At 47.1% G+C, this 25992-nt stretch overlaps 1 protein-coding gene across 3 annotated transcripts in view; it reads right to left on the minus strand.

The window, feature by feature from the left end:
- The window catches only part of CYP4F22 (cytochrome P450 family 4 subfamily F member 22), a 35678-nt gene that overhangs the window by 9253 nt on the left and 433 nt on the right, over positions 1-25992 (minus strand). The window contains exons 1-6 of one of the 3 annotated variants that reach the window (XM_059888515.1): positions 17431-17644; positions 13040-13262; positions 9633-9777; positions 4338-4391; positions 4108-4235; positions 3405-3526 (exon numbers count right to left, since the gene is read on the minus strand). In XM_059888515.1, coding sequence (XP_059744498.1) covers positions 3405-3526; positions 4108-4235; positions 4338-4391; positions 9633-9777; positions 13040-13261 — 671 coding nt within the window. In that variant the 5' untranslated portion in view covers position 13262; positions 17431-17644. Of the gene's footprint in view, positions 1-3404; positions 3527-4107; positions 4236-4337; positions 4392-9632; positions 9778-13039; positions 13431-17430; positions 17645-25992 lie in introns of those variants that run through there. The other 2 variants (XM_002688557.5, XM_024994824.2) reach the window with 2 other exon arrangements.

A 25992-nucleotide genomic window follows, 5' to 3' on the forward strand; every position in this document is an offset into this window, starting at 1 on the left:
GAGCATGCCTTTCTTTTGCAAACTAACCAATCCAGAGTCCATACTCCAAACATTACTGGGCTGAATCACTATACCCCTACCTTAATTATCCCAGGGCCAAGCACTGGATAACTTGGGGCACCTCTCTGCCCCAGAGCCAGCTGAAATCATACAAAGTAGCCAACCCTAGGAGTTCCCTGGTTGTTCAGTGGTTAAGAATTTGCCTGCCGATGCAGGGGACACAGGTTGGATCCCCGGTCCAGGAACTAAGATCCTACATGCCTCAGGACAACTATGGGCATGTGCCACAACTACTGAAGCCTGCTGTCTAGAGCCTGTGAGCTGCAACAAGAAAACACACTGTCACAAGAAAACCCACCTCAATGAGAAGCCCACACACCGCAGCAGCTAGAGAGTGGCTTCTGCTCACGGCAGCTAGAGAAAGCCCACACGCAGTAACCAAGAGCCCACATCAAAGACTCATCTCACCTATAAACAAACTTTTTTTAAAAACTTAAAAAAAAAAACTACCCTGTCCTAAGGCTGCATACCCTGCCTTTCCCATTCCTTCCCATAGAAGACCCCCTGAAAATGTTCCTGCCATGCCCCGTCCTGGTGCTTCTCCAGGCAGCCTTGTGTCTTGTGGCATACTGCGCCCCACCCCCCCCGCCCTCGCCTCATCTTGGAAATGGTAAGTAACAAACTATCGCAACTGCTTCCTCATCTGTAGTCCTCACCATAACCTGAATAAAACTAAATTCTAGGTACATTTTAAAACAGGCCCAAAGAGAGATGAGGACTTCCATATAAATGAAGCATCACTAAAATTAAATGACTACAATCCACAGTGTGGGAGAAAATATTTGCAAATCGTGTATCTGATGAGGAGCTTGTATCTAAAATATGCAAAGCACTCTTAAAATAAGTCAATAATAAGGACTTCCCTGGGGTCCCATGGCTAAGACTCTGCCCTCCCACTGCAGGAGGCTCAGGTTTGATTTCTGGTTGGGGACCTAGACCCCACATGACTAAGAGCTCACACGTGACGACTAAAAGGTTCTGCATGCCACAATGAAGACCAAAGGTCCTGTGTGCTGCAACTAAGACCTGCCACAGCCAAACAGACAGATAAAAACTCAGTAATAAGAAAGACAAATAACCCAACTTTAAAATGGGCAAGGAATATGCAAAGACATTTCTCCAAAGAAGACATACACCTGGCCCATAAGCACCTGAAAAGATGCTTCACAGTATTAGCCATTATTGTTGCTTTCAGTTGATAAGTTGTGTCTGACTCTTTGTGACCCTATGGACTGCAGCACGCCAGGCTTCCCTGTCTCCTGGAGTTTGCTCAAATTCATGTCCATTGAGTTGGTGACGCTATCTAACCATTAGGGAAATTAACCATTATCTATTAGGGAAATGCAAACAAAAACTACAATGAAATACCACTTAACCTCAACTAAGATGGCAATAATCAAAAAGATAGATAATAACAAGTGTTGCTGAGGGTGTAGAGAGATTGGAGTCTCACATACTGCTGGTAGGAATGTACAATGCTGCAACCAATTTTTGGAAAAAGTTAGGCAGTTCCAAAAAAGATTAAACAAAGAATTATCATAAAGACCAGTAATTCTATGATTAGGTATGTACCCAACAGAATTTAAAATGTTCACACAGAAACTTGTACAAAAATATTTATAGCAGCATTGTTCATAATAGCCCAAAAATTGAAATATTTTATGTCTTTGAAAGACATTTTATGTTGAAAGACCTTAATGTCTTTCAACAGATGCTTGGATAAGCAAAACATGATATTATATGGTACTGCCATTTAACTTCTCAGTCGTGTCTGACTCTTTGCGACCCCATGGACTACACTCCGCCAGGCTTCTCTGTCCATGGGATTTCCCAGGCAAGAATGTTAGAGTGGGTTGACATTTCCTTCTCCAGAGGATCTTCCTGACCCAGAAATTGAACCCACATCTCCTGTATTTCCTGCACTGAAGATGGATTCTTTACTGCTGAACCACATTATATGGTAAGTGGAATGTTATTCAACAAGTTTTAAAATTAATTATTGGTAATTCATCTACAACATGGGTGAATCTGGAAACAATGTATTGACTGAAAGAAACCAGACATGAAATTCTGTGTCTATGTGAATTTTATGGAAATCTACATGAAATTTCCGTAAAAGACAAATCTACAGAGACATAAGGAAGATCAGTTATTGCCTAGATCTGGAGGGCAAGTGGGAAGTGGGGGATGAAAGAATAATACAATGATACAGGGTTTCTTCTCAGTGAAAATATTCTAAAATCAATTTATGGTGATGGGTGCACAATTTTGTGAACAGACTAAAAGCCATTGGTTGTATAATTTAAACGGGTGAATTGTATGGTTTATCAACTACATCTCGGTAGAGCTGTTATTTTGAAAAAAAGAAAAACGAAATCGCAAGGGGCAGAGCTGCCAAGAGCTGTCCTTAAGTGTGCTCGTTGTCTTCATGCCTTTCTCACCAGCTGCTGTTTTCTTGCTTATTTGCTCGTGGTTACTGCCCCTCTTCCCACTAAAATGTAAGTTCCTTGTCTGTGTTGTTGACCACCGTTTTCTACTCTAGAGCTGGGACATAGCAGGCACTCAAAATATATTTTTTGGATCAACTAATGAATTATGAAGGCCATCTCCACCTTACCTAACTGAAACAATACCACCACAACGCCCAGAGTAACAGAGTCAGCAGCTCGTTGCTGAGGACCTACTATGTGCTATAAACTTGACAGTCATTATGTCCCTTATTCCTTATATCCCCACTTAGACTAGAAGCCCCAAGGAACTGGGACTGAGTGCTCACCACCATATCCCCCATAGCTAGCATAGTGCCAGGCACGCGGTAGTTGCACAACAGAGATTTGATGAATGAATCAATGAACCAGGGCAATAGATATTTTATTTATTCACTCAACAAACATCCACTCATCACCTACTGTGTGCCAGGGCAGTGCTACATCATTTTAACCTTCAAGCATCTCTCAGGCCAGGCACTGACACTCTTATTTTACAAACAAAAAACTGAGGCTCAGAAAGTGTGGGGAGGGACTCTTTCCAAAGACCACATACTTTTCATGGAAGAATGAATTAAACTTAGCACTCACTGAGCATCTACTGTGTGCCAATCCATTGACTCATATTATCTCATTTAATTCCCCTACGATGACTATGAGGACCAGATGGAGATGTGCGTTTTGGGGATAAGGAAGCAGGCTCAGAGACGTGATGTCAGTTTCCCAGAACCACACAGCCTGTCAGTGGCAGAGCACCAACAGCCCAGGAGTGCCTAACAGCTAAGAGATTTCTTTCTCCTCTCGTCACCCTGCCCCTGCAGCAGCTGGCTCTGTGTTCCCTAGGGAGGCCATACTCACTCCTGACAGTTGCTGTTGTAGCTGAAGACACATTTCTGAAGACAGTCCAGGGTCATGAGGCTGACATGCTCAAACATATCAAGGGAGACCTCTGAGCCCTCTGCCAGGCCCCGCCATTTAGCCTGGAAGACAAAGACACATGACAAATGGGCATGGAGACCACAGACTTTCAGCCAGGCTGATAATAACTCCGTTGCAAGCTCACTACAAGCCCACTTCATAAGTAAAGGAAGTGAGGGCTTCCCTGGTGGTTCAGTGGTAAAGAATCCGCCTGCCGACGCAAGAGATACGGGTTCAATCTCTGGCCCAGGAAGATCCCACATGCCTCAGAGAAAGTAAGTCTGTGCACCACAACTATTGAGCCTGGGCTCTAAAGGTCGGACATGCAACTTCTGAACCCACGAGCCATGATTACCAAAGCCCACAGAGCCTGCCCTCGGAAACAAGAGAAGCCCCCGCGATGAGGAGCCCACGCACTGCAACTAGAGAACAGCCCCTGCTCTCCACAAACAGAGAAAAGCCCACGCAGCAATGAAGACCCAGTACAGCCAAAAATTAGTAAATAGTTTGTTTAAAAAAAAAAAAAAAAGGAAGTAAGGCTTCCTGACATAGGCTTCCTGATGTCGCATGACTTGCCCACAAACTGGAGTCTGGACCAGCCCCACTTCCAGATATCCTCTCCCCAAGAAACCTTGGGACTCACATGCATGGTATCAGCGCACTGGTTGAAGATCTTCATGTAGGGCTTCAGGATGTCGAAATGGAAGGCAGGCGTCAGCAGGCGGCGGTGCCGGCTCCACTTGTCACCTCTGCTGAGCAGCAGCCCATCTCCTACACCCAGGAGATCGAGGTTAAGGACCTTTCCAGGAAACCTCATGCCCCACCCCCTCTTCCCTGAAGCCCCAGCTCCAGCCTACCCAGTCCCGAGCTCACCCAGCCAAGGTTTCAGGAAGCCATAGAAAAGGTCATCCTTGGGGGCAACGGCAGCTGTGGGGAGAGAAGAGGTGACGATGCCTCAAAACAAGGTTCTGACACTTGACCTCTGCTTATGACCTCCTTGGGCCTCCACTCTGGGCTCTCACCTCCCACCTCACCCCTCCAGTGCAATCCTCCACACCTGCCCCAGGGAGATTCTTATAACACCTGATCTGAACATGAGCCTCCCCTGCTCAAACACCTCCCATGGCTCCCTATTGCCCTTGTAAAACATTTCAAGCTCAGGCTAGCACTGAAAGCCCAGCCCCATCTGGCTGCCATATTCCTCTCCCTTTCATCCTTCAGCAAATGCCAAATAACCCCACATGCTGACCCTCACTTCCAAACTTTTGCCCAGACTATGCACTCTCTCCAGAATGGTTTTCTTCACCTGATTCTTCCCCTAATTCACCCCTTCTTTTCTGCCAACTCAGGCCATCTGAATTATACCTCCTGTGCTCACAGTCTCCAGCCTCTCCCTTTCCAGTCTGCTCTGCACCCTAGATCCAGGGAGATCTTATCTGACTCTAGATCTGACCATGTCCCTTCCTGCCCACACACTCATCAGTCTCAAACACAGCTGCTCAGCCCATTTTCAACACTCTGAGTGACCTATCCCAGTCCACACCACTCTCAAAATACCTCTGCCCTCCACCTCAACCATCCCTTGCCCCACATACATTCAACTTGCTAACATCACAGAACTTTTCTCAGCTTCTTGAAAAGCTGTGTTCTCTCTCGGTTCTGAGTCTTTCCACCAGGCACCCTCTCTGTCTCAAAAACTCTTTCCTCATTCTTCCAGTCTCCACTTGCATGCCATTCCCTCTCCCATCAGTCACTATCAGTTACAAATTCCTTGAGGGGAGGGACCTAGTTGATCACTAATATATTGGTGCTAAATAAATTTTTATTGTGTGAATGAATTAGCCAATCAAAGGATGAATGAATGAAAACTATCAATGGTTGGATGGATGAATGGATGGATCATTGGATGGATGGGTGGATGGATGGGTGGGTGGATGGATGGGTGGGTGGATAGATGGATGGATCATTAGATGGATGGGTGGATGGATGGGTGGATGGAGTGAGTGAATTCCCTTTCTATGTGCTAAATAGAATTGGGACAGAATGGGCAGGGTGCAGGAAGGAAGTACCTGAAACTCAAGTGATGTCAATTTTACCTGAGATATTACTCAGCCACCTACACACACACTCCCTAGGAATTGGCCAATTGTATGCACAACCACCTGTCCACTCATTCTCCCATTCAACAAACCTCTTCCACCACCCTTTTGTGCCCAACCCATGATGAGCGATGCTGAGGACCCAGAGATGGCTCAGCTCCACGCCCTGCCTGGTGGAGCTCTGGGTGTGGTAGAAAAGGGAAGCAGAGGCACACCATGCAAGCAGGTAGAATGTATGCCAGGAGTAGAGGGAGTCACAAAGAAAGGGCTGCTAGAAGTCAAGGCAGACTTCTGGGAAGAGGCAGCTTTGGATGGGGAGGTGGAAGTCTCGTCTCTCCTCTCTGGGCTCTGGACTCCAGGCTAGGCCCTTTAGGGCTCTTTCTGACACATGAACCTGTATAATGGCTGTCCTGCTCAAACACCTCCCATGGCTTCCTAACACCCCCAGGATAAAACACAAGCCTCCTTCACTTTGTACACTGGTGCTCCTGTCTCATTTCCTAAAGTCTATGGGGTCTTAAAGAGTCGGACACGACTGAAGCAACTTAGCATGCATGGCTGTTTTTGCTGTGTGTGTGTGTGCTCAGTTGCTCAGTTATGTCCGACTCTTTGCAACTCCATGGACATAGCCCGCCAGGCTCCTCTGTCCCTGAGATTTCCCAGGCAAGAATACTGGAGTGGGTTGCCATTTCCTTCTCCATGAAAAGTAGCCGACAGTTGGTTAATTCATTTATATGCAGAAATATTTAATGAGCACCTACTGAGTGCCAGGAGAACGAATTCATTGAGTTTTTGTAGGGTTGCCATGAGGCAGGCGGGACTGCTCTATTTTCTCTATTTGGATTGCCATTTCCTTCCTCAGGGTATTTTCCTGATCCAGGGTTTGAACCCGTGTCTCCTGTGTCTCCTACATTGGCAGGTGGATTCTTTACCACTGAGCCACCTGGGATACTACTGTGATTATAATTATTGCTCAGTGGTATCAAGAATTTGTGAGATGAAAAATCTCAGTCCCCAGCTCACAGGAGGAGCCTAATAGGGAAACATGAACGCATAGGAACCATGGAAAACAGTTTGGCGGCTCCCTGAAAAGTTAAACATAAAATTCCCATCAGCGTACATGTGTGCTTCCTTGTGTCTGACTCTTTGCGACCTCGTGGTCTGTAACCCCCCAGGCTCCTCTGTCCCTGGGATTTCCAGCCAAGAATACTGGAGTGGGTTGCCACTTCCTTCTCCAGGGGACATTCCTGACCCAGGGATTGAACTCGTGTCTCCTGTGTCTCCTGCATTGGCAGGTGGATTCTCCACTGAGCCACCTGGAAAGCCCCATATGACCCCACAATTCTACAACGAGGTATCTGCCCAAGAGAAATGAAAACATATGTCCAAAACTTGTACACACATGTTCCTAGCACTCTTATTCATAACAGTCGAAAGGCAGAAACAACCCAGATGTTTACCAGCAGATGAATGGATAAACAAATGTGGTATATCCATATATCCATAAATGAAATATTACTCAACCTTAAAAAAGGAATGAAGTCCTGGTCATTGCTACAGTGTGGCTGAACCTCAAAAACATTATTCAGCATAAAAGAAGTCAGTTGCAAAAGACCCTATGTTGTATAACTCCTTTCTTATGATATGTCCAGAAAAGAAAGTCCATGGGGACAGAAAGTATGTACCAGTGTCAAAAAGAGAAAGGAATGAGAGATGGCAACTTCATAGCTATGGGGTGTTTTATGGGGTGATTAAAAAGGTTTTGAAACTAGGGAGGGTGAATGATTGCACAACTATGATGCACTAAATACCTTCCACTTTAAAATAAGTAATTATACTGTATGTGATTACAGCTCAATTTTAGAAATGAGTATATAAAAACAAAGCTACAGTTATATGGCTATATATCCTGCTTTGTCATTCTAGAAAGCATTTTTACCTACCTTCTATCTCTATCACAAACATCTCTTGGAAGATAAAGAAACAGAGGTTCAAGGAGGAGCCATGGCTTTCATCAGCTGTGTGGGTTTAAGCCCAGAAGAGCAAGCCCCTCTCCACCCCCACCCCCAGATGTGGTCCCTAGACATTGGAATCTGAAACTTGGGGCCAGGCCTGTCTAATATGAGATAAGCAGGTACAGAGGGGCCTGGACTTCCTGGGGCCAGGAGACCCGACTCCAGGCTGCTTCTCCTGACTCACAGCCCCACCCTCCCTGAACTGCAGTCTCCCATCTGGTTCCTCCTGTGGGTGAGGCAAAGGATTTCCTGCCAGTCCTGAGAGGGCAGAAGGGAGAGGAAGGGAAGAGACCTGAGCATCGGACTAAAGTGCTAAGCTTAATTTTTCCTTTGTTTATTTTTGGCTGCTCTCCACTGCATGCGGAACCTTAGTTCCCAGACTACGGATTGAAACCACGCCCCCTGCATTGGGGGGTGGAGTCTTAACCGCTGGACCTCTGGGAAAGTCCCATCAAGTGCTAAGCTTATGGTGGGGGCTCTACTGCCTGGTCTACTTGCAGAGGGGGTCTCACAATCATGCAGGATGACATTCAGAAAACAGAGGCTCTGAGGTGATAGGGAGGGGGAGTGGGAAAGAAAGGAAAAAAAAAGATTTAAAAGGCAGAGTCTTGTTGATTTATGGCAGAAACCAACACAATATTGTACAGCAATTATCCTCCAATTAAAATAAAAATTTTTAAAGGCAGAAGAGAAGAAAGCCTTATTTAGCACCTACCCAACACTATCTTACTGAGTCTTCACAGCTGCCCCATTTAATAGATCAGAAGCTGAAGCCCGAAGCTAAATAAATCACTGGGTCACATAGCATACATGCTCCAGCCTGGATTCAAACCCAGCCCACCCAAGTCCTGGTCCAGGCCTCTTTTCCACAACTTGGTGTCCATCCCTTGGAAGTGTCACTGCTCCCCTCCCCCCAGAGTCTGATTTTCCCTCTTTGTTCTATGGGGATGGTTATTCCCCTGCAAGAGGCTTCTCAGGTGGCACAGTGGTGAATAATCCACCTGCCAATGCAGGAGATGTGGGTTCAATCCCCTGGAAGAGGAAATGGCAACCCACTCCAGTATCCTTGCCTGGGAAACCCCATAGACAGAGGACCCTGGCGGGCTACAGTCCATGGAGTTGCAAAGAGTCAGACACAACTGAGCGACTGAGCACATTCCCTTACACATGCAACAGTGGGGGATACAGAAGCAGGAGAAGGGCAGAGCTGAGAAGAATGACAGCCCCTTTCGCCTTCATGGCTCCAGGGGCCACCCTGAAGGTGGTCTCCAGAAGTGTGTTTGCAGAGGCCAAAGCTGAAGCCAGAGGTCCTAAAATTCCTGGAGCCCTTTATTTCCCATCCCTCTTCTCTCAAACATCCTCTGATACCTCTGGAGATGCCCAGGTACATCTGAGGCCACCCTGGGTGCCTAGAGACTCACTTATGAGGAAGATAGAATGCTGGACACAGATAACTCAGCCCTAAATGGTTAGGAGTGAGAATGGAAGAGTTCAGAGGAAAGAGCTATGGTCTGTGTAGGGAATCAAGGGAGGTTTCCAGGAGGAGGGGGTTATTCCAGCTGCATAATGAAGGCTGAGCAAGTGCTCCCCAGGAGCACTTGGGAATCCTAACCCTGGGATAGATGTGGAATGCAGAAGGGAGAGGCAATCTTTCTACTTTTCCCTCTCCACCAGTCAGCCTAGGTTAACAGAACAGGCTGCAGATTTGGATAGCCACAGTGGGAGTGTCAGAACCCAAGTGATGGGAGTGCCGTGGCTTAAAATTAAGCAACAACCATTTAACAAAAGCTTAGGCAAAACAACTGCCTATCTGAACATGTTTGCTCTGACTTTGAGGAGTGAACATCCTATCAAAGTTCCTGGGACTTTTAGATATTGTCACCTCTTTTCCCTTGCTGTTCTCATTATCTGTGAGTCAGCTCTGGTAAACTCCTATTCATACTTCAAAGCCCTACTCAAACAGCCTTTCCTCTGGATAGCCTACCTACTTAGAAACCCTGGTAGGCTGTGGGAGTTGAGGGTTTACTCATCAATCAGAGGCCCAGCCTGCCTACCTGAGGCGCCCACCAGTGGCTTGATGTAGTCAGGGTGCACCAGAACCACCAGTGGCAGGACGGGCCCTAGCCACACGAGGATCACGTGGTGCATGTCGTCCAGCACCTTCTTCTCATCTTGGAGGCCTCTCTCATTTGGGAGATACTGTAGGTGGTGGTAGAGAAAGGTCGTGAGATGGTACCCAGCCCTGGTTTCCCCTGGCCCTTCCCTCCTACCACTTCCTCAAAAGAAAGCCCTCAAAAGAAACCAGGAAGGGCTGTGTGATTGTAGACAGTCTGCTGCACCTCGATGAGCCTACATTCCCTCAGCTTAAAACTGGGGTGGTGGGCGGGGGGGAGGGAATCAACTCCCCTTCTGAGGACAATTGAGACAATTTATGAAACAGCAACATGAATGAGTCCTAGCACAGGGCTTGACACACAGCTGGTGCTCAAGAAATAAAACCAGTAACAGCAAACACAATAATGATAATGATTAGCATTTATTGAGTATTTTTGTTTGTAATAAAATATCACTGGTATTGTTCTAACACATACACATGTTTGCAGTGTTGGGCACTGCCATGGGCATTTTTCATATACTCGTATGTTCAACCCACACAAAAACCCTATCACGTAGATGCTACTATTTCCCCCATTTTACTTTACTCAGTAGGGTCAAATGACTTGTGTTAAGTTACAGGTGAGTAAGGGACTGTCTTCATTTGGGCTCCCCTAGAAGCAGAAAGACAAGGGTTCTAGGGCAAGCAGTTTACTTGGGAGGGTAATCCCCCAAAACATGGGTAAGGAGAGGGGGAGTGAGATAGACAGAAAGGCAGCCAGTAAAGAATCAGCAAGGGAATTATCCCCATGGGCAACTGGGGCTCATTCCCACTGGGGACCTCTTGGGGGACATCCATCTCAGGATCAACCCACCAACCATTTGAGGGTGAGGGGGCAGGGATGTTTTATACCAGCTCCTTTAGGCCCATAGTCACTGACTGAGGGCTATCCTGGGGCATTAATTCACAAGCTAACAGTCCACCCAGGCAGAGTGGGTTACAGCTAGAGAAAGCCCTAGAACACAGGCAAGTCAGCTCCTTGCAGCCAGAAATGGGCAGAGAGGATGTGAACAGACAGTGGCATCACCTGCCACAGTGGTGAAGGCAGGATTTGAACCTAGGCCCCCCAGGCTCCAAAACACCTGCTCTTAACCAACATGCTCTATGAGGCAGAGCTCTTCAGGCTCAGTATCAGGTGGATCTGAGCTCAAACCCATCCTCAGCAGCTGTGTGACCTTGGGCAAGTCACTCGACCTCTTTGAGCCCCAAAGATCAAATCCAAAATGTAGGGCAGGTCCATCCCTATCTCATAAGCTGTGAGAACTGGGAGAGCTCAAATACAAAAGACCTAACCCAGTGCCTGGTGAATGGCAGGGCCCAGAAATTTTAGAATGAATGAATGACTCTTCTCTGATTTCTGCCTCTCCTTCTGGGTCAAGTTCAGCCCTGAGCCTGTCCACACCCAAGGGAGACTACGGCATTATCCAGATCTCTCAGCCCCAGGATGGGCCCATGGGATCGAGGTTGAACTTCAGAGCTGGCCCTGGCCTACCACCCGTGGCAGCAGGGCCTGGCCATCACTTTCAGGACCACCATCATGCCAGAGGGCTTCCTGGAGTAAGGCTGGATATGGGGCATGGAAAATGAGCAGAAGTTCATCTGACAGGGAAAGATATTCTTGGCAGAGGGCAGTTTTGGCAAAGGTCATGGAGATGGAAAGGCAGAGCTTGTTCATGGAACAGGAAGTCATTCTATTAGACTAGAGGGAAACCATGGAACAGGTGAGGAGGGTGAGGGTGAGAGTCTAAAGGGACTTGAACTCCAGCTGAGGAGTTAGGAGTTTCTCAGGACAGCAGTGGGGAGCCTGGAGGGTGTGTGAGCAGGGGAGGAGCACGGTGGGATTCAGGAATCTTTCTGGAGCCTGGATGAGGGATGAACCAGAGGGGTGAGAAGGAAGGCAGAAGCCCAGGAAGGAGTCTAGACCATGGAACAGCAAAAGAGGAGAAAGGAGGCCTGAGCAGGGCTTGGAGAACAGAAGAGAGGGAGATGATTCAGGTACAAAGAGGCAAAACTTGGTAAGTGCTGGCTCCAGGAAGGTAATTCCCAAAACTAAGTAAAATGAATGTATTTTGCACTATTGAATGGACATGTGTTTCCTCCTTCCTTCTCCTGAGACACTTACTCCAAGCAGTATCTAAAAGACATCTAGAATCACTTGCTCCTTTCAGTCTCTGCAGGACCCCGGAGTGAAGAGCAGACACCCACCTCTGTGTAGCAGGCCCAGAACCAAGCATGCCACAGAAATGACTTCAAGAATCGTTGGAACACTCTCACGGGGTTATCAGGCATGATCCTATTTCCACAATGCAGATGAAGTACAGGGAGGTGAAGAAGCTTCTCAAGGTCACACAGGCAGCTCATGGTCGAGAGAGGCAAGTCCATGCTGATGACCACCGCCCCAAACTGCCTCCCCAAAGTCCTCCAAGTTCAGCATAAGGCTTTAATTCGGAAGGTCTCCACAATGAAGCTGTCCCTCAGCTTCATTTAGGGCTGGAAGGGGAACCAGGTGAGTCCAGCAGGGAAATAGGGGCTGGACTCTGAGGCCCCCCAGTCTTGGCACCCTTGGGAGTCTGAATTTCTCTCTTACAACCTCTGAAGTGCATTTAGAAAAGTCCAGCCTTTCTCATCCAGAAGCCAGATGGGCAAGAGTAGAGAGCTAAGATCAGGCGTACTGGGACTAGACAGCACGGGTTTGAACCCAGACTCTGCCACTTACAAGCTGTGTGGCCGAGGGCCAGCTACTTAACCTAACCTCTCTGTGCCACAGTATTCTCCAGAAGAAAAAAAAAATAAGGAGATAGTTGCTGGACCTACCTTCTAGGACTGTCAAGAGGACTAAATGAGTTAATATGTATAAAGTGCCTGAACTAATACTTGGAATATATATGTGAAATAAGAAAAGAAATGAAAGAAAAGGGCTGAAATCCTCACCTGGGACCACAGCATTAAAGAGAATGAGCAAGTTCATGAAACCACACTGGGTTCAGGTGAAGCAATGAAGTCTACAAGGATACCTCCCACTCTCCTTTCCTGGGATTTCATAAGCACTGATGCCTGTTGCTATAGCAATAGCCCGGAATTATAGAGAGAACTTTAGAGTCAGCTCTGCCTCGTCCAAGCTGTGTGACCTTGGGTAAACTGCTTGCCCTCTCTGAACCTCAGTCTCACTCAGATCCTGTAAAATGGGTCTGTTTATGGCTCCAACCAGATTCTTGAGGGGATAAGGGAAGCCAGCAGGGCCATCATCCTTACTGAATACCTGTACCTGCCCTGGCCCACCCGGCAAACCTGCCCAGCCACACCCACCATGCCCAGGTGGCCCAGCAGCCAGTTGCGCCGGGGTGGCTGGGGGAAGCAGCGTAGTCGGCGGCAGGTGATATAGAAACCCCAGCAGAGCCTCAGGAACTGCAGCAGCAGACGGAAGAGGAAGAAGAGCAGGGTGAGAAGGAGCCCGGACACAGCATACAAACGGAACGCCGTCTTCTCCAATCCCAGGAGGTGCAGCAGTTGCTCTGTGATGGGCAGCATCCTGGGGGGGGGGACACATGGGATGGGGGTCAGTGAAGGTGGGAACCACCCTCCGGCCATGGGTGTGCCATATACACACAATGACCTGTGGACCGAAGCATGATATGCCTGGCATACTAATACATGTAAGTCCCAGGCGCCAAGGACGCTTCCTCCCCCAAGGAGGAGGAGCTCCACCCAGCTGGCCCTTCTATATGCCCTCAGCCTTGACTTTGCAGAGCATCCTTCCTGCCAATGCACAGCTGGCCAGAGTGTTAGAAAATTAAAACAAACTTCCTCCCCTCCTCCCTTCTGAAAGGAGCTCTCAACCAATGACTGATGAGCATTGCTGATGAGTCTCAACCAATGACTGATGAGCTTTGCTGATGAGTTTTAACCAATGACTGATGAGCTCCGGCTCTTTCTTTCTGGTGCAATGACCGATATGTGGTTCTACATGTGTTACTAAGGTTCTCCAGCAGGACTCCAGCTGCCCACGAGAAAGACTTTCTTTATAAGTTACCTCCTTTCCCCTGTCTTACTTCCCTCTTCAACCTTTAATTGAGGTGAAATCCACATGATATAAAACCTTTTTTTTTTTTTTTTTTTTAGTGAGCAAGTCACTGGCATTCACAGCGCTGTGCAACCACCACTTCTAACCTAGTTGCGAAACACTTCAGTTCAGTTCAGTTCAGTTCAGTCGCTCAGTCGTGTCCAACTCTTTGCAACCCCATGAATCGCAGCATTCCAGGCCTCCCTGTCCATCACCAACTCCCGGAGTTCACTCAGACTCAAATCACCCCAAAAGGAGACCCCGTCCCCATCAGCAGTCCACTCTCCCCTCCGCCCACCCCTGGCAATCACTAATCTTTTTGTCTGTTCTGGACATTTCATACAAACGGAATCAAACGCTGCAACCTTTTACATCTTTTGTAGCTTTCTTCACTCAGCACGTTTTCAAAGTTCATTACCTTGTAACATGTATCGGTGGTTCATTTCTTGTACTGCTAGTAATAGTTCTTTGTAAGAATGTAGCACATTTTGTTTATCCATTCAACTGTTGGAGATTTAGGATGGTTTTTGTTTTATTTTGTTTCATTTTGGCCACACATGTAGCATCTTAGTTCCCCCACCAGGGATCGAACACTTGCCCCCTACATTGGAAGCAGAGTCTTAACCACTGGACCTTCAGGGAAGTCCCTGTTTCCACCTTTTTGGCTACTGTGATATGTGCTGCTATGACCATGGATGTATATGTATTTGTTTGAGTCCCCGTTTGCAATTCTTTGGGGTTCACTTCCTCCCCACTTACTGGTCTCTTCTGTGATCACTTCTCAAATAAACTATTTGCACTCAAATCCTTGCCCTGAAGAAACCAAAGCAGCGTGGGTGGGTAGCAGTAATATTAGTAACACAGTGAGCTGGTGTGGAGCACGTACTACATGCCATCTGGGTGGCACCTTATTTCTTGGAACCTTAACGCAATCCTTGGAGGCAAGCCCTGCCATTCTTTCCATTGTCAAGACAATTCAAGCTCACTGCCTCTAATTCAAGGGGGACAGGGAGCAGGCAGAGGCCCCCTGAATCCCCCACCAAGGCCAGCTTCACTCACGTTTGAGGGCCCATGGATGTCAGACAACATCAAGGCAATTGCTCAAAATGCTCAAGTCCTGCTCTCATAGGTCTCTTCCACTCTGTCCTATGAGCCAAGGGTTCCCTCTGTGCCCCTACCTCCTTGGACAGCACAGCTAAAGGAACCTTGCAGTGCAAGTTCTCACCTGTGTCCTCCACCTCCCCCACCTCTGCCAGGGGTGCCCCCCACTAGGGGCTCTGACTGACTGGCTCTTCCACCAGTCAGAGTGTTTGCAAGGATGTGAAGAAACTGGAAACCTATGCATTGCTGGAGAGAATGGAAAATGGAGAAGATTATGGTTGTTCCTCAAAAAAAAATTAAACATAGAATTACCATATGTTCTAGCAATCCCACTTCTGGGTAGATCCTCAAAAGAAGTGAAAGCAGAGACTCAGATAGATATATGTACACTCATGTTCATGAAAGAACTACTCACAATAGGCAAAAAGTGGAAGCAACCCACCCATCTGTCGATTAAAGAATGGATAAATAAAATGTGATCCATTCACATGTACACTCTGCTGTATTTAAAACGGACAACCAACAGGGACCTACTGGGTAGTACATGGAACTCTGCTCATAATGTTATGTGGCACCCTGGATGGGAGGGGAGTTGGGAGAGAAGGGCTACACTGTATGTATGACTGAATCCCTTCCCTGTTCACCTAAAACTGTCACAACATTGTTAATTGGCTACACCCAAACACAAAATAAACTGTTTTTTAATGTGATCCATTCATACAGTGGAATATTGCATGTGTGTGTGCTGTCTCTTTAGTCATGTCCCACTCTTTGTGACTCCATGGACCGTAGCCCGCCAGGCTCCTCTGTCCATGGAATTCTCCAGGCAAGAATACTGGAGTGGGTTGCCATGCCCTTCTCCAGAGGATCTTCCCAACCCAGGGATCAAACCTTAATCATTTATGTCTCCTGCATTAGCAGGCAGGTTCTTTACCTCTAGCACCACCTGGAAACCTCACAGTAGAATATTATGCAGCCTTTAAAAGGAAGGAAATTGTCACACATGCTATAACATCAATGAACCTTGATGACATTATGCTAAAGGAAATAAGCAAGACACAGGAGGGCAAATAATGTATGATATCCTCAAATGAGGTCCCTGGAGGGGTCAAATTCATAGACACAGAAAGTAGGATGATAGTTACCAGAGCCTGGGGGAGGGAACAGGAATTTAGTGTTTAACAAATCCAGGGTTTTAACTAGGGAAGATGTAAAATTCAGGAGATGGTTGGTGATGACGATTTCACCACGATGTGAATGTACTTAATACCACTGAACTATACACTTAAAATGATTAAGATGGTAAATGTTTTGTGTATTTTACCACAATTAAAATTCCTTTCAAAAATACAGACAAGGACTTCCCTGGCAGTCCAGTGGTTAAGACTTTGTCTTCCATCACAGGGGGTGCGGGTTCAATCCCTGGTCAGGGGCCTAAGATCTCACATGCCTCATAGTCAAAAAGCCAAAACTTGAAACAGAAGCAATGTTGTAACAGGGGCTTCCCCAATGGCTCGGCAGGTAAAGAATCTGCCTGTAATGCAGAAGACACAGGAGATGCGGGTTTGATCCCTGTGTTGGGAAGATCCCCTGGAGGAGGGCATGGCAACCTGCTCAAATATTTTTGCCTGGAAAATCCCATGGACAGAGGAGCCTGGTGGGCTACAGTCCAAAGGGTTGCAAAGAGTCAGACACAATTGAGCATGCACACATGCATGCAATTTTGTAACAAATTCAATAAAGACTTTAAAAATGGTCAGCATCAAAAATTTTTTCTTTTAAAAATACAGACAGACTGATGTAGGCAATATGTCCTCTGGAAGGCTGAGGAGGTAGAGAAGAAGGGAAAGAGGAAAGGGTGGGGAGTAAGCAACCCTCACTAATGAAACACAGAGAGCTCCAAATCACAAGTCCCAGGCACAAGCTCTAAATTAGGGCCACTACTGTGGGCCACCTCTCCCATGGACGACTCCCATGACTTGCTCTGCAGGAAGTAGCCATGGGTATTTATTTCTTTACTGATTTCACTGGCTAATGATTTTTCCCAGCGATACCAGGAAGCCAGCTAGTGGTTGAGTACATGCATGCTAAGTTGCTTCAGTCATGTCCAGCAGTGGTCCAGGAAGGCCTTTCAGAGGAGGAATATCTGAGAGGCTTTCACAAAGGCCAGATTGAAAAGTGGAACCTAGGGGGACAAAGGGGGCTTTCTTACTAAACAAGTGTGTGCACGCACACACACACACACACACACTCACACACACACACTCATACACATACTCACATACACACTCACATACACACTCACACACACACACTGTAAGCAGCTGGGTTCTAATCCTGACTCTTCCACTGCCTGGCTTTAACTGTCACCCCAAGTTCCCCCATCTGGAAATGGGGGTGGCTGTAAGAGATGATCTCTGAGTCCATCAGGTTTGACCACTCCTGTGTGTAGTCTTGAGTGGAATGCTGGGGTCAAGGTCACCATACTGGCAGGTCCAAGACTCCTGGGGGTGGGGTGTGGATTCAATATATTCACCTATGGACATCAGCTGAAGCTCCAGTACTATACTCCAATACTTTGGCAACTTGGTGTGAAGAGCCAACTCATTAGAAAAAAACTCTGATGCTGAGAAAGATTGAGGGCAGGAAGAGCAGGGAGTGACAGTGGATGAGATGGTTGGATGGCATCACCGACTCAATGGACATGAGTCCGAGCAAATTCCAGGAGATAGTGAAAGACAGGGAAGCCTAGCATGCTACTGTCTATGAGGTCACAAAGAGTCAGATACGACATCATGATTGAACAAGAACAATGATGGACACCAGAGGGAAGGGGGATGGGATAAATTGAAAGATTAGAATTGACATATACACACTATTCGGAGAAGGCGATGGCACCCCACTCCAGTACTCTTGCCTGGAAAATCCCATGGATGGAGGAGCCTGGTAGGCTGCAGTCCATGGGGTCGCTAAGAGTCGGACACGACTGAGTGACTTCACTTTCACTTTTCACTTTCATGCATTGGAGAAGGAAATGGCAACCCACTCCAGTATTCTTGCCTGGAGAATCCCAGGGACGGCCGAGCCTGTTGGGCTGCCGGTCTATGGGGTCGCATAGAGTCAGACACAACTGAAGCGACTTAGCAGCAGCAGCATACACACTATTACATATAAAATCGATAACTTAGAAGGACCTACTGTATATCACAGGGAACTCTACTCAGTGCTCTATAATGACCTATATGGGAAAAGAATTTTAAAAAGAGTGGATCTACATATATGTATCAATATAGCTGATTCACTTTGCTGTACAGCAGAAGCAAATGCAACATTGTAAAGTAACTATGGTGGTGGTTTAGTCACTAAGTCATGTCCAACTCTCTGCAACACCGTGGACTGTAGCCCACCAGACTCCTCTGTCCATAGGATTTTCCAGGCAAGAATACTGGGGTGGGTTGCCAGTTCCTTCTCCAGGGGAATCTTCACCACCCAGGGATCAAACCCTCATCTCTTGCATCTTCTGCTTGGCATGCAGATTCTTTACCACTGTGCCACATGGGAAGCCTTAAAGTAACTATATTTCAATAAAATGTTATATATATATATATATATATATATAAACAGGCCACCTGGGCCACATCCAACAGTCTGCCTCCCATCCCAGCCACCATACACACAACCGTTCTAAAGGCTTGTCATGCCTTTGGTCTAACTCTGTCCATGGCTCCCCACTCCCCAACCCTGGCATCCAAAGCCCTTTGGGAGGTGAACCCTGCCCATTCTCCACCTCAGCCACAAAGATCCCCTTTGTCAGTCTGTTTTGGACCTGGCCCCTGCTTTCCTCACTCGGTTTGTAAATGCTGGTGCTCCTTAGAGCTTGGGCCTGGGTGGTCCTCTCCTCACCTTCTCTGCATGCCTCCTGAGACTCAACCCCTCCCCTGGCTGCCAAGACCCATCTCTGAGGTCCCTCCCTTGTCTCAGTGCCCCGCAGTAGGGCCAGCCAACTCCTGGATATTCCCCCAAAGGTACCCCCCAGACCCTCAGATTCACCTCACCTCCTACCTCCCTCCTTCTTCCTCCATCCAATCTGTTGTCAGCTCCATCCTAAACATCCTTCACTTCCGTTCATTTTTCTCCGTCAGCATCTTTCCAACCTATGTCACCACTGTGGTAGCCTCCTCCCATTGGTCCCCTGAGCTCCATCCTTGTCTGCCAGCAGTCTATTCTCCACACAGCAGCCAGAAGGCTCTTTCTAAAATTAAATCAGACATGACTTTCCCCTTCCTCCTATGGTCCCCCTATTTTACTCTGAAAACAATTCAGGCTAATTCCATGGATCCCAATGCCCTGTATAGCCTGTCCCTACTGACCCCCTCCAATTGTGTCTCCCACCACTTCCCCCGTGACTCACTCAACTCTGGCCACTGCAGCCACAGGCCAAGTTCATTCCTACCTCTGAGCCTTTGCACATGCTGTTGTCTCCACCTGGCATGTCTTTCCCCCAGCTCTGCCCATGCTGACTTCCCCTCATCCTCCAGGCCCAGCCCTGCCCCTAACGGTTCATTTTACTGCAATCATCCACCTCCCCTCCTTTGTTCTTGACAGAATTGTTGAGTACCTGCTGTATGCGGCGGCTTTCACAGTCAGGCATGTCTTTCATTTTTCTAGTAACCCTCAGAGGTAATTGAGGGGTTCTTTAGTGGAGTTGCAGCAAAAGCCCCCTCCTCCACCCAGGAAAATCCCAGCTGATATCCCAACCAACGAAATGTCTTCCTGAATTGAAATGGGAAGAAATTGGAACAAGATAAAGCATGATCTCTGGGAAAGAGGTCCCTGCTCCAGGTGGGTTGCTGGAAAGGGAGGACCAGAGAAACCCTGTTCCCCACCTCATCATCCCCCAGGCCAGGAACAGGCTGCAGTCTTTCCCAGAGCAGACATCAGCTCTACTCCTTGCAGAAGAAAACACACATGCTGTGGGTCCCTAACTGGTTCTCACCCTGGGAGCCTCAATTTTCTCATCCACATAATGGGAATAAAAGAAAGAGGTCCATCTGATGCTAATGGGAAGAGCTCAATAAATGGGTGCAGTGAGGAGTTCCTTTACTTTTTTCAGCTGGGTTCCTCAAACAAGAGCACTTCAGTCTAATGCCCCTCCCCCAAAAGAAGGTGCTACAAAAAGTTTTGAGGTGCTGCAACTGCTGTAGGAAACAGTTCGGTGGTCTCACAAAAAGTTAAATACAGAATCACCCGATGACCCTCCACTCCTACTGAAGTGAAAGTCATTCAGTTGTGTCTGACTCTTTGTGACCCCATGGACTATAGAATCCATGGAATTCTCCAGGCCAGAATACTGAAGTGGGTAGCCTTTCCCTTCTTCAGGGGATCTTCCCAACCCAGGATTTGAACCCAGGTCTCCTGCACTGCAGGTAGATTCTTTACCAGCTGAGCCACAGGGGAAGCCCAAGAATACTGGAGTGGGTAGCCAATCCCTTCTCCAGCAGAGCTTCCCAACCCAGGAATCGAACCAGGGTCTCCGGCATTGCAGGCAGATTCTTTACCAACTGAGCTATCAGGGAAGCCTGAGGTGTATAGCCAAAAGAATTGAAAACAGTGACTTAGATACTTGTGTACAAATATTCATAGCAACACTGTTGACAACCACCAAAAGATGGGAGCAACTCAAATGTCCATCAATTGATGGTGGATAAATATCACATGGTGTATCTATACTACTGCTGCTAAGTCACTTCAATCATGTCCGACTCTGTGCGACCCCACGGACGGCAGCCCACCAGGCTCCCCCGTCCCTGGGATTCTCCAGGCAAGAACACTAGAGTGGTTTGCCATTTCCTTCTCCAATGCATGAAAGTGAAAAGGGAAAGTGAAGTCGCTCAGTCGTGTCCGACTCTTAGAGACCCCATGGACTGCAGTCCACCAGGCTCCTCCATCCATGGGATTTTCCAGGCAAGAGTACTGGAGTGGGGGGCCATTGCAGTGGAATATTATTCAGCCACATAAAGGAATGAAGCATTGACACATGCTACAACATGGATGAACCTCAGAAATATCATGCTGAGTGAAAGAAGCAAGACACAAAAGCCCGTGTATTGTATAATCCGATTTATATGAGATATTCAGAGTAGGTAAATCCATAGAGACAGAAAGCAGATTCGTGGTTGCCAGGGGCTGAGGGTGGGGAAGGGGAAGTGACTGCTAATAGGTATGGGATCTCCTTTCAGGCTGATGAAAATGTTTTGGAAATAGATACATGTAATGATTGCACAACATTGTGAATGTATTGATACTAAATGTCACTGGATTGTTCCCTTTAAAATAGTTATTTTAGGGACATCCCTGGTGGTCCAATGGCTAAGATTCCCAGGTCCCAATGCTAGGGGCCCCAGGTTCGATCCCCAGTTTGGGAACTAGATTCCATATGCTGCAGCTAAAACATCCTGCATGTTGCAATGAAGCTCGAAGATCCTGTGTCCAGCAACTAAGACCCAGCACAGCCAAATAAATGCATAACTAAACACAAAAGTATTTTTAGTTATTTTATATTAGATTAATTTTGCCTCAATTTTTTAAGTGCAATACAAAGTTTGAGGACCCATGGGAAATTTATCCTGGTGGCTGCCTCTGGAAGGAAACTGGAGAAACTTGGAGCAGGACTAGAAGAGAGACTCACCTTTCCCTCTCCAACCTTGGGGGACTTTCTGACTTTCTATACCCTACACTATTATATACACTATATACAACATGTGCTTCAATATGAGCACATATTGAAGTAGCAGTTGCTAAGTCACTTCAGTTGTGTCCGACTCTGTGCAACCCCAGAGACGACAGCCCATCAGGCTCCCCCATCCCTGGGATTCTCGAGGCAAGAACACTGGAGTGGGTTGCCATTTCCTTCTCCAATGCATAAAAGTGAAAAGTGAAAGTGAAGTCGCTCAGTCATGTCCGACTCCATGCGACTCCATGTGACCCCATGGACTGCATGCAGCCCACCAGGCCCCTCCGTCCATGGGATTTGCCAGGCAAGAGTACCTGAGTGGGTTGCCATTGCCTTCTCCGAAGTAGCAGTAATAGAAGCCAACATCTACTTCTGCTTTATTCAGAGGCTTTATGCCAAAGCCTTTGACTGTGTGGATCACAACAAACTGTGGAAAATTCTAAAAAAGATGGGAACACCAGACCACCTGACCTGCCTCTTGAGAAACCTGTATGCAGGTCAGGAAGCAACAGTTAGAACTGGACACGGAACAACAGACTGGTTCCAAATCGTGAAAGGGGTACGTCAAGGCTGTATATTGTCACCCTGCTTATTTAACTTATATGCAGAGTACATCATGAGAAACGCTGGGCTGGAGGAAGCACAAGCTGGAATCAAGATTGCTGGGAGAAATATCAATAACCTCAGATATGCAGATGACGCCACCCTTATGGCCGAACGTGAAGAACTTAAGAACCTCTTGATGAAAGTGAAAGAGGAGAGTGAAAAAGTTGGATTAAAACTCAGCTTTCAGAAAACTAAGATCATGGCATCCGGTCCCATCACTTCATGGCAAATAGATGGGAAAACAATGGAAACAATGACAGACTTTATCTTTTTGGGCTTCAAAATCACTGCAGATGGTGACTGCAGCCATGAAATTAAAAGATGCTTGTTCCTTGGAAGAAAAGTTGTGACCAACCTAGACAGCATATTAAAAAGCAGAGAAATAAATTTACCAAAAAAGGTACTTCTAGTCAAAGCTATGATTTTTCCAGTAGTCATGTACAGATGTGAGAGTTGGACTATAAAGAAAGCTGAGCACTAAAGAATTGACACTTTTGAACTGTGGTGTTGGAGAAGACTCTTGAGAGTCCCTTGGACTTCAAGGAGATCCAACCAGTTCATCCTAAAGGAGATCAGTCCTGAATATTTATTGGAAGGACTGATGCTGAAGCTGAAACACCAATACTTTGGTCACCTGATGCGAAAAACTGACTCATTTGAAAAGACCCTGATGCTGGGAAAGATTGAAGGTGGAAGGAAAAGGGGACGACAGAGGATGAGATGGTTGGGTGGCATCACCGACTCAATGAACTCAATGAACATGAATTTGGGTAAACTCCAGGATTTGGTGATGGACAGGGAGGCCTGGTGTGCTGCAGTCCATGGTGTCGCAAAGAGTCAGACATGACTGAGCAACTGAACTGAACTGAGCACATATTGACCACTCAAAATTGTTTTAACTGTGAAAATTAGTGAATTGTACAACCCAAATAATGAACTCTACTTTAAACTGTGGACTTTGATTAGTTATAATGTTCTATATTGGTTCATAAATTGTAACAAATGCACCATGCTGATGAGAGGTGTTAATAACAAGGGAGTTGTGGGGGGCAGGTGTTGGAGCTCTGTACTTTCTGGGTAATTTTTCTTTAAACCTAACACTGCTCTAAAAGGTAAAGTCTAGAATTGGGAGGGGAGCATTGAAATACATACATTACCAAATGTAAAACAGAGAGCTAATGGGAAATTGCTGTATAACAGGGTGTTCAGCCTGGTGCTCTGTGACAACCTAGATGGTAGGGATGGGGTGCGAGGTGGGAGGGAGGTTCAAGATGGAAGGGACATATGTATACCTCTGGCTGATTCATGATGATGTATCACAGAAAGCAACACAACATTGTAAAGCAATTATCCTCCATTTAAAAAGAAATAAAGTTAAATTAAAAAAAAAATAATTCTCTTTTTTAAGAAAAATTAATTAATTGATAGCACAGTGAACTATATTCAATATCCTATGATAAACCATAATCAAAAAGAATACAAAAAAAGCAGAGAAGCATATTTGGGGATGCAGGCAGCTATTCCTTTTCTTAATATGGTGCTGGTGACATGTTTCACTGTGAGGAAACACCAGTTCTAGAATGTGCACTTTCCGGTATATATATTGTACTTCAATTAAAAAAAATTAAAAATAAAATGAAGAGGTGTTAGGGGGTTGCATTATCCTTCAAAATGCATTTTGGATTCAAATCACAGATCTGCCCCTCCCCAAGTAAGCAGCCTGGAGTGGGCCCAGTCCCCATCCTCAGCTTCCATTTTCCAATCTGTAAAATGGGTTAATAATAACAGGACCTCCCCCTTAAGGATGTTTGGAACACTTCAGTGAGATAAGGCTTGGCACATAGCATGCAAAATTTCAGCCATTATTCCTATTTCTATTAGCATTTTATGGAAGTGAGAGAAATTCAAAGCTGGCACTCTCAAGACCATGTGGGATGCTGGCACGCCGGTTCCTCTCTGCACCAGCCCCCAATCTCATTCCAGAAGCCAAGAAAGGCCTTCGGTCTGCCGTGGCAGAGGTGACCCCGCCCACCCTACTTGGGCGGTCATTATCTGAAGATGGAGATGCCAGCGACTGGCTCCAAAGCCAGCCCACACCCATGGAGCACTGGTTTGTCAGGTTAGCCCAGCCTGCAAACGTGGACTCATCATTCAAGGCGTGTGGCCTCCTGAGAAGGAATGCAGCAATGTGAACACTGACCCACCAGAAACCATATGTCTACCTCTCCTTGAGCCACAGGTACTACGCATCCTACCTCTGCCCCCACCCACAAAGTGGCCTGACAAACAAGTACCCAACACTGACTGGCCCCAATACCTCACATCCCAGCCCTGCTCTCCATCCCGTCTCGCAGCCTGTATTCAAGACAGTCTGCCCCTGTGACCCCCATCTATGCCAAAGGGCTGTCCCAGGTGCAACTCTTACTTTTCTAAAGTGCCAAGCCCCAGATGGTATGAGCCAGAAGGGGGCCTACCCCCAAATTTCTGGGCTTCTGAGAAAGAGATTCAGGGGAGCAGTTTCAAGGGCAGGGCCAAGTTGGCAGTTCAGGGTGTGAAGTCGGGGAGTCTCAACACAGCTTTGGGCATATTGTAGGCATTTGCTTGCAGTTACTTTGGCCCAAAGGAAATCCTGACAGAAAAAGAAGCTTAAAAGACACCAGTAATCTAGCTCATTCCCGGGCTGCAGTTGTCTCTGTCCATCCAGAGTAACCACACTTGGATGTGCACCTCGAAAAGGACTCCATGAAGCTCTGCCTCAGGGGAGTGTCTGTACACCTCCTGGAGCCTGTTTCCTCATCCAAAAGACAGGGACCGTATTACCCACTTCCTGGGGCTGAGATGACATTTCCACGATTTTTAATCGGCTCAGCTCAGTGCTTGATCAAGGACAAGAAGTCCTTGATCTAAGGTCTCTCTCATGGAGGTTGGTACTGCCATCACATTCATTATTGTTGCCCTGCCATTCGAGGATTTAAAGAATCATGCCCATGTCTTACCAGGGAGGAGAAATGAGGTCCCAGTCTCTGAATGTCCCCAGAGTCATCCAAGCACCTCTGCAGATACAAACTCAGGTCACGGCGGGACACTAGTCTGGATCTAATGTTACTGCTCCGAAACCCAAGCTGGGCTATACCGAGAGGCGGCAGCCATCGGAAAGTACCCAGGATTTTGGGGTCAGCCAGGGCTGGTTTGTTCAAATCCCAGCTCCCCAACTGTTTCCCTCCTACCTCCAGCCTGAGACTTATCAGCTGATGGGCCTCAGTTGCCTTGTGGTGCTCCCAGCTGGCTAGCCACCCCGTGGTCCAAGCGGGCCAGTTCTGACCCCTGGGACACAAGGCAACATAATTTCCTTATTATACGACAGACATCAGCTGGGAACAACAGCAGGACCTCACACAATCCTCACAGCCAACTGTGGGGACCTAGGCAGGCATCCTCTTTTCATAGAGGGGCTCTTGGAGGCTCTATGCCTGCGAGGTGTGTGACCCAGGCGGAACCAGAAGCCTAAAAGTTCACCAGCGGCATGCAGGCTTCCCTTTAAGACAAGGTGAAGTGAAATCCCAGTGACCCCTATCAGTCTTAAGGAGGCGTCATAGGGCTGGGCTTGGATGCGTCTACAATGACCTGATGAGGAGCCTGTGCCTTCTTAAGATCTGGGTCTGCATGGAAACCCGGAGAGAAGCATGTATCCAGGACTCCTAGGCTTACAACAGGAGAAACTTCACACAGATGCACAGACGGTCGGAGATACGGTCGGGA

This window comes from Bos taurus, chromosome 7 (genome assembly GCF_002263795.3).
Source record: "Bos taurus isolate L1 Dominette 01449 registration number 42190680 breed Hereford chromosome 7, ARS-UCD2.0, whole genome shotgun sequence".
Taxonomy (NCBI): domain Eukaryota; kingdom Metazoa; phylum Chordata; class Mammalia; order Artiodactyla; family Bovidae; genus Bos; species Bos taurus.